Raw genomic sequence first — 8,581 nt, 5'->3', positions numbered from 1 at the left:
ATCCAATTCAGAATGCTAGCAGATTAAAGAAAGTATTATCATCTCAGTAAATGCAGAAAATGCAATTGAAAAATTAAACATTCATTCTTAATAAAAATAATTTGCAAGCTAGGAATAGGAATAAAAGTTCTTAACTCATTAAAAAGTATCAACCAGGGGCGCCTGGGTGGCTCAGATGGTTAAGCGTCTGCCTTCGGCTCAGGTCATGATCCCCAGGGTCCTGGGATCGAGCCCCGCATCGGGCTCCCTGCTTGGCGGGGAGCCTGCTTCTCCCTCACCCTCTACTGTTCCCCCAGCTTGTGCTCTCTTGCTCTGTCAAATAAATAAATAAAATCTTAAAAAAAAAAAAGTATCAACTGGAGTGCCTGGGTGGCTCAGTCAGTTAAGCCTCTGCCTCCAGCTCAGGTCATGATCCCAGAGTCTTGGGCTCGAGCCCTGCATTGGGCTCTCTGCTTGGCAGGGAGACTGCTTCTCCCTCTCCCCTGTTTGGGCTCTCTCTCTCTCAAATAAATAAAATCTTAATAAAATAAAAGTTATCAACCAGAAACAGCACAAATATGCTTGACATATGGGAAGTATTCTTCATTCAAGTAGGAACAAGACAAGGTGGCCACACTATTCACCATTCCTGGCTAACATTGGGCTAGAGGAACTACGTTAAGAAAAAAATAAGAGGTCATAGTACTGAAAAGCAAGAGACAATCCTGACAGTATTTGTAGATGATATTTAGAATACCTAGAATATATAAGAGAATCAGCTGTAGTAAAATAGTTTAGCAAGATTGCTAGATAACACACCAATATGTAAAATCAACAGTATTCTTATGAACTAGAAAATGTCTTTTTAATGTCATTTACTATAGCAACCAAAACCGTAGGATAATTAAGCATAAATATAAGATGTGCATGACCTTATTATAAGTGAAAGATATAGTGGAATTATGTCTTCATAATAAATATGTACTAAAAATGGAGTAATATGTCTTATTCATAGATGAGAAACTCAAGATCATAAACAATCCTCCCCAAATAATCTGTATAAATCATTACAATTTTGAAAACAAGAATCTAAATGTGACAACCTGATCCCCAAAGTTACATGGAACCAGGAACTAAGGCATTTTTGGAAGATGAGGGGAATCATTCTACCATATGAGAAACAATTACAAAGCTACAATGATTAAAACAATGAGTTATTGGCAAAGTTAGCTAAGTGGACCAATTTAACAGAATATAGAGCCCAGAAATATTTCCATAATTATATGATAGTTTGATATAATCATAGAGATAGCTTCACAAATCAGAGGGAAAGGATGGGCTATTTTTTCTAGAGGTGTTGGAAAAATAACTATCCATATGGAATTTACAAGAAAATTTATGAGAATGTAATCATGACCTCAGATTAGGAAAGGGACTCTTAAATAAGGAAACAAAACATAGAAAAGACTGAATTTGACTATACTTAAATTTAAAACTTCTATATGATAAATGACATCATATGCAAAGTAGATACATGGATGTTCTAATTCTCCACATTTTTATGTAAGAAAGATCCCCAACCAAAACTAAAAAACTATAAAATACCTAGGAATAAGCCTAATATGAAATGTGGCAAGACCTTTATGAAGAACGTTATTAAAATTTTATCCAAGAATATAAAATACTTTAATGAGACCTATCATGATCCTAATGGGAAAAATTGTATTAATTTGAAGAAGTCTATTATCCCCAAATCAATGAATAAACGAATGCAATCCCAATCAAAAGAGCAACACAATCTTAGTGACACAATAAACTGATTCTAAGATTTACCCAGAACAGGAAATACACAAGACAATGGGGGCAGAGGCCGGAAGGACTAGGAACTTGCCTGTAGATACCAAAACATAGTTCAAAGTCAACAGTGAAGAGTGTGGTTGGTAGAACAGGTATCTGGATCCATTGTCCAGGAAGAGACAACTTAGCATATGATAACCTTGGCATTTCAGATGGGTGGAGAGAAGAATGAACAGAGAAAAGAATGATGATAAGCTTCAGTAATAATTGGGGGCAATCGCCTTTTCATTTTTGTTTGGGGGGAGGGACCCTAAAAGATTTATAACCCAATTGTAAAACTAGGCAAATGTGATGTGAGCAGGCATCACTCAAGATCTACAAATGGCCAAAAACATGGAAGTGTTTGGTTGTATAAGTAATCAGGATAACTGAAGTTCAAACAAGGTCTTTTCAACTGTTAACATTGGTTAAAAACAAAACAAAAACAAAAACCTCCCGAGACTGATTGCTGGTAAGGTTGTGGAGAATGGGTCCTCTTATAGAGTGTAAATGGAAGGAAGCGGTTTCACTACATCCATTAAAACTAAAAATCTGTCATTTTTTTCAATTATGTAGAATTTAAGAAACAAAACAGATGAACATAGGGGAAGGGAAAGAAAAAGAAGACGAAAACAGAGAGGTAGGCAAATCATAAGAGACTCAACTCTAGGAAACAAACTGAGGGTTGCTGGAGTGGAGGGGCGTGGGGGGATGAGGTAACTGGGTGACGGGCATTAAGGAGGGCACTTGAAGTAACAGGCAAAGCTGGGCATTGTATGCAACTGATGAATCACTGAATTCTACCTCAATATAGTGTATGCTAATTAAATTGAATTTAAATTAAAAAATTTTTTAAATTTTTAAAAATCTATGTCATTTTTAATCCAGCAGTTCCATGAATGTAGAGCCATAATTTCAGGGATGAAAAGATGTCTTGCATATAACATTAAATGAAAAGCTAGCTGCAAAACAGTAAGGATAATATAATCCCATCCACGTTAAATCACACCTATAAAACAAAGCTACTTCTGTAATAGAGAGACTCCAAAAGACAGTGGTTTTAAGCAAGTCAGGAATTTATTTTGCTTTTAAGTAACAGGTAGAAGGAAAGCAGTTCAAGGCTGGCAGGCCAGCTTCTCCAGCCTCAACACACAACCTCTGTAGCTCCCATATCACTGCTTAAGGTCCCCCCAGAATCTCAGCCAGCAAGAGGCTGAGATTATTTAAGAGCCCAATCTGGAAGTTCCACTCACATCCCACTGCCCAGTCACGGGGCCACAATTAACTATCAGGGAGGCAGGGAAGCCGGGTCTTCACCTGCCAGGCGTCCAGGTAAAACTCCAGAAACTCGTCAGTAAAGGAAGAAGGGGGAAATGTTATGACGGCAGCAATCTCTGCCACCATGTATTTGCAAATACATGGAAAAACAGCCGGGAAGAATAAATACACACTAATTACAGTCCTTATCGCTGGAATAGGAACAAGAACAGTGAGGAGACAGTAATTGCCTGAAATTTTTTAAACAGTGATAGTATATTCACGTATGAACTAGGAAGTTTTAAAATTTCACAAAATTTTAAAATCCTTTTGTAGCTTGATACCAATATAACACTTAACAGTAAATACATTAAATCTGTCTACATTGTACAAAGCTTTTAAAGTTCCAAAAAGTAGATTCTATCTAAACGAGTAAGTTACTCTCTATTGTTAAAAATATTAGAGTATCTGCCTCGAAGCCTCTCTACCTGGGAGGCATGATGACAATGCTCATAGATGTCCACACTGAGAAACGGGCAGGACAGGGATCTGCCTAAGGTCCTAGCTTGCCAGTGGCAGAGCTGAGACAAGAACGAGAGTGAGGACCACCCTTCTACTGCATCAAAATTTTAATGGCATTTTCTATCTGATGAGAAGGCTACAACTTCTCTCACTCTTGAGGCGCCTGGGTGGCTCAGTCGGTTAAGTCTACCTTTGGCTCAGGTCACGATCTCTGGATCCTGGAATCGAGCCCCGCATGGGGCTCCCTGCTTAGTGGGGAGTCTGCCTCTTCCTCTCCCCTGCTCATGCTCTCTCTCTCTAATAAATAAAATCTTTAAAAAAAAAAAAACTTCTCTCAGTAGAGTTCAGATTTCAGAAAGAAAGATAATGAACTGCATTCAATCTAAGAATAAGGGGGAAGCAATTTTCTTACAGGCTAATGATTACAAAAATAAAAATAAAAAAAGAACTTCCCAGAAAAAAAACTGTCATGAGTTTTGACTCCCTTCTGAGCCAAATTCTCAAGTTTAGGATTTATTGAGCTGTTTAAAAATCCCTTCTATGACTTCTAGATAATGATAGCAGACTGAAGAAAATAATAGAATCTTTTTCCTCTAATATATAAACCACTCTAAAAACAGAATAAAATGAATAAGCCAGAATTCAAAAAAAAAAGGCAGCAGAAAATCCTGGTGGGAATCATGACTCTATGACATCTCCTGCCTACAGGGAGGGATTCTTTGGCCCGAGCTATTTAACAAAATCTCCGAACAGAGGGGTAAAACGCAAATCCTCCAACCAGAGCTGCATGGTGCCCGGCAGAGGCTCTTCCCAACCCCCAAACCCAAATCCCTTCTCTCTAGGTCACAGGGAAGAGCATACAGATATGGACAGAGCTGCTCACTTGCAACATAAGCAAGATGTAAAGAAATGGCATGGGAGGAAGGCAAGCATGACACAGAAAAAGCAGAGAGGAAAACAGCATGCGATAGAGAACAAACCCAAGAAACAAACTGCATTGTGACAGCTCTAGAAGAAATTTAAGCAATGTAATGAATTTAAGAAAACCAGACTTCAGTGCTGAGATGATAAAACAACAAAGAGAAGGAAACAAGAAAATCAAAGCTAGGAAAACAAACTGAGGATCAAAATGACACCATCACAGAACTATAAACACATAAGCAACAGCCAGAAAACAGCTGAAAACCAAATGTCTAGAACAGGAGAGTCACAGGGAATGCAAAGGACAAAAAGAGGTGAAAACAACTGGACAGAAGATAATACATAAGGAGAACAATGGTGCCCAATACAAAGTAATCAGCATCCTTAGAAAAGCAAACAATAAATAAAATTAGAAATGCTCAAAGCCACCTCCCAGCGCACAAGAGCAGAGAGAGCGGGACACAATGGTGGTCACTACACTGTAATCATGGCGTATCAGCTGTGGTCTGGAGTGACATTTCTGTGCATGTGTGTGTTGGTTGTTTTATTTGTACTCACTTTTGGTTCTGCTTAAGATTTGTGTTAAGATAATATATTTCATTTTCCTAAAACCAACAGTCCCCATGGGGGGGAAAAGATGCCCTTTGCTTAAAGGTAAGCCAATATAAGCTGAGTACACTACAACCTTCTGCAAGTACAGATCTCATCATTAATTACCAAGCTGTTTCATGCTTTACTAATGAAAAATACCTGCCGATTTACAGTACCTTAAAAGGAAGACTATTTAAAGGCAATTAATATATTCAAAAGACAGTAAGTCTCATTTTTTTTATGGGTGGCAAGTGATAAATTTAAATGTTTAAAAGCTATGCACCAAAAATAAGTATCTGTTATCAGATATTGGCGAACTAATTTATTGAACAGGTCTGACTGAATATAAGACATGTTTTTAGCACCAGTAAAAATAATTCTTGAGATTTCTAGTCTACAAACATCTAAATGAGCAATAATGTGCTCCCTGACGGCATCTTTTGGGTAAAGGAACAAATGTGACCCAAGGATTAACTGTTAGGTCCCTGATTTTGCAACATAATTCATAGTGTCAAAATAAAGAAATCAACCCAAGTATTTTTAAAACTTTTAAGTTTTAGAGATGAATTTCTTCTTCCTTAAAGTTTTAAATTATGAGGTAGATATCATTCAAAGTAAACATCAAATGCAGCCAACTTCTGTTGACGAACATGATTATTAATCCTATAATTACTAGAAATTTCCATTAGGAAATTGAAAGTTTAAAAAGTAATGTGGATCAGCAGTATTCTGGCTTAAGTTTCCATATTCCTTCACCACTAGAAGTTCTATGAAAAGTGCAAAGATTTCGCAACAGTTCTCGAAAGACACAAGACTGTGAGGCTGATAACTTGGATTCGAACTCCTGCAGTATCTCGCGAGTGCTGGCCTGGCCATCAACACGGGCCTGAAAAGCAATGAAGTTTCTCATTTCCACCAGTAGGTCATCATGTTCGGTGGTGGAGGATGGTGGAGCAGATGCCTCTTGGTGCGCATTTTCACTTTCCAGCCGCTCTGGCAGAATCAGGTGGTTCCTAGCTCTCATTTTAGCCAACAGTAAAGACGAAGAGAGGGACCCGGGTGAAGACTCTGCATCTTCCACTTTTCCACTGAAGTGCTCAGAAGCATTATCCTTTCCATCCTTTCTTGTGACACCATCCTGGAGAAAAAAGACCACTGCAGTGACACGTCAGCTTCTAGTTCACACTCCCATTACTTCCCCAAAAGCCCTGAGGAGCCATAAACGAACACTCGAGCCCAAGGCAATGAGGCTGACAGGAAAGAATGAGATCGCCGAACAAAAAGGGAGGGGGCAAGTGAAGCACTGAAATCCACCCACCATTAAAGAACATTTCTGAAAACACCCAAATCCCCCAAACTGCACTCTTCACTTCATCACCATTCTATGTGTGTATGTGGGGGGGGGGGGCACGCGGGCAACAAGCCTCCCTTTGGCGGGAGAGCAGGTTCCAGGAGGTGCGGCTTCTGCGGGCTTCTCCCATTCCTCCTCCCAAATCCACCCTGATCTAGGCACTGCAGGACAAGGAACAACTGCAGAACTGTGCTTCCTTCTCTTCACTTTTAAATCTTTTGACTCTTCCCACTTTACGCCTCATATGAGTTGCCCTAGAACAACACAAATCTAACTTTTTTTCACATCCCTACTGCTAAAAGAACATAACATGGGAAGTCAAAAAAGGTTCTCTATTCCAAATGTGTTCATATTAATCTAAAATAGGAGTCTGAACTTGGGAGTCTTCAACTTCTATCAGCAACATAACCCTTGACCAGAAAAGACCCAAGAGAGAGCACTGCATAACAGAGTTTGGTCTAATCTTTACTCAGTGAAGCACTCAAGGCGCCCAGGGGATCACAGGACAGGGAGATACGGGCACAAGGTTCTAGCAGCTAGTAAATTACATACAACATTCGAGGGGGTTTTCTCAACCTTCATTTTAGAGGGTAGTGCCCTCTGGAGCTGGTACTTCACCTCTGGATGGAGCAGGCTGCATGGGCAGCAACTCACATCACCTATCCCCTGTGTTAATTTTCTCGGGGCAAAACAGAGATTCTGCTACAGATTTGAGTTTAAGACTCTGTCTTTTACAAAGTTGGCTGGTCCTTTTAGCTTCAAATGAAAATGCTTCATTAATCAGAGCCTACAAAACAAATACCAGGTGTCATTATGCCAGTGTTTTACCTCACATCCGAATCAGGTTAAATTTTCATGGCAATTCAATCACGCAAGTCTCAGACATGAAAAGCAGCTAGGCTATCATATTACCTGGCATTTCTCCTTTGAAGATGTTGAAGAAGGATGCTGCACAGAGAAGCTGGAATTCCTTTTCTGACCAAATCTACTCCTAAGTAAGGAAAAGAATCACAGTAGATAGAATGTTTGCTTTTGTGACTTAAGAGATGAAAATGTCCTTTCAACAACTTTATCTTTTCCTGGAAAAGTTTTCTTCTGCAAGGTTATTCTTTCATAGCCATGACGCTCATCCCCTTCAATTTTTCTACTTTACTCTCCTAGGAAGTAACTGATGCATCTCAAGTAAGAACCACTCAATATCTTGTTCAACATACGATGGAAACTATCCTCAAATTCTAGGTAGGAAGATTATTCTAAACCAGTACACCAAATAGCACAGTCATTACTGATTGCCGAATACCAGCTAATCATCTCATTAAAGTGTAATCGCTATTCTGTATCTCTTATTTTTAACATCAACTCTTAAACAAAACAGATCAGGTCTCCTTCCCCTGAAAACCCAGCTTCGGAAAGCAGGGGACAATGTAAAGGAAGAATGTAAGATTGTATGTCTTTCCCCAAGTCCTGCAATCTAGCCAACCCAATCCCTCCCTGAGAGATTCCCCACCACGCCTGCCCTGGCTCTACTCCTAGCCTAGACTGTATGGCCTCCTCCCAAGCAGGGCAGAGCAGTGATCTCTTACTTTGTTCCTGCTGGTGCGCCAGAAACCCCCCGGTGGCCCGTCCAGGTGGGAACACCCGACACCGCTCCCAGACACTGCTGGCGGGAGAGCCTCAGCGCTTTCAGGGCATCCTGGGCCACCCGGTTGGCCTCGGCCTCCACCAGCACATAATCCGGATTGGCTCCATCCATGATGGCATCGTGTTTCATGACACTGTGCACACCGACTAGCAAGAACAAAGGAAACCGTGACATATTGTTTCAGTTTGCACACAATTACATTTTTCTTCTGTATAGTCTAGTATGTTGTGGGTAGAGAAAAAATGATGAACACTTTCAGCTATTTGCCAAGGCGACTCTCATGACCCAGGAACTTCACAGATGCCGTTGCCACTCACCCTCATCATTACCCTACAAGGTAGGGACTACTCACTACCCCTGTTTTATAATAATTGAAGCATAATGCCTTTGTCACCACAACTTCAACATCCCTGCTATCTGGAAAATTTTAAAACCTCTTATTAATCAATTCTTTATTGAAGGGAAAAATATGAAAATATAAA

At 39.8% G+C, this 8,581-nt stretch overlaps 1 protein-coding gene across 3 annotated transcripts in view; it reads right to left on the bottom strand.

Annotated features, from left to right (window-relative positions):
- Nucleotides 1–2,873: 2,873 nt before the first annotated feature.
- The window catches only part of ERCC6 (ERCC excision repair 6, chromatin remodeling factor), a 72,323-nt gene continuing 66,615 nt past the window's right edge, over nt 2,874–8,581 (bottom strand). For all 3 annotated transcript variants that reach the window (XM_036073511.2, XM_036073536.2, XM_078077448.1), the window contains 3 exons: nt 8,041–8,245; nt 7,370–7,448; nt 2,874–6,244 (listed from right to left, as the gene is read on the bottom strand). In XM_036073511.2, coding sequence (XP_035929404.1) covers nt 5,825–6,244; nt 7,370–7,448; nt 8,041–8,245 — 704 coding nt within the window. In that variant the 3' untranslated portion in view covers nt 2,874–5,824. The remainder of the gene's footprint in view (nt 6,245–7,369; nt 7,449–8,040; nt 8,246–8,581) is intronic.

Source organism: Halichoerus grypus, chromosome 7 (assembly GCF_964656455.1).
Source record: "Halichoerus grypus chromosome 7, mHalGry1.hap1.1, whole genome shotgun sequence".
Classification (NCBI taxonomy): Eukaryota; Metazoa; Chordata; class Mammalia; order Carnivora; family Phocidae; genus Halichoerus; species Halichoerus grypus.
This window is presented reverse-complemented; position numbering and strand designations above follow the sequence as displayed.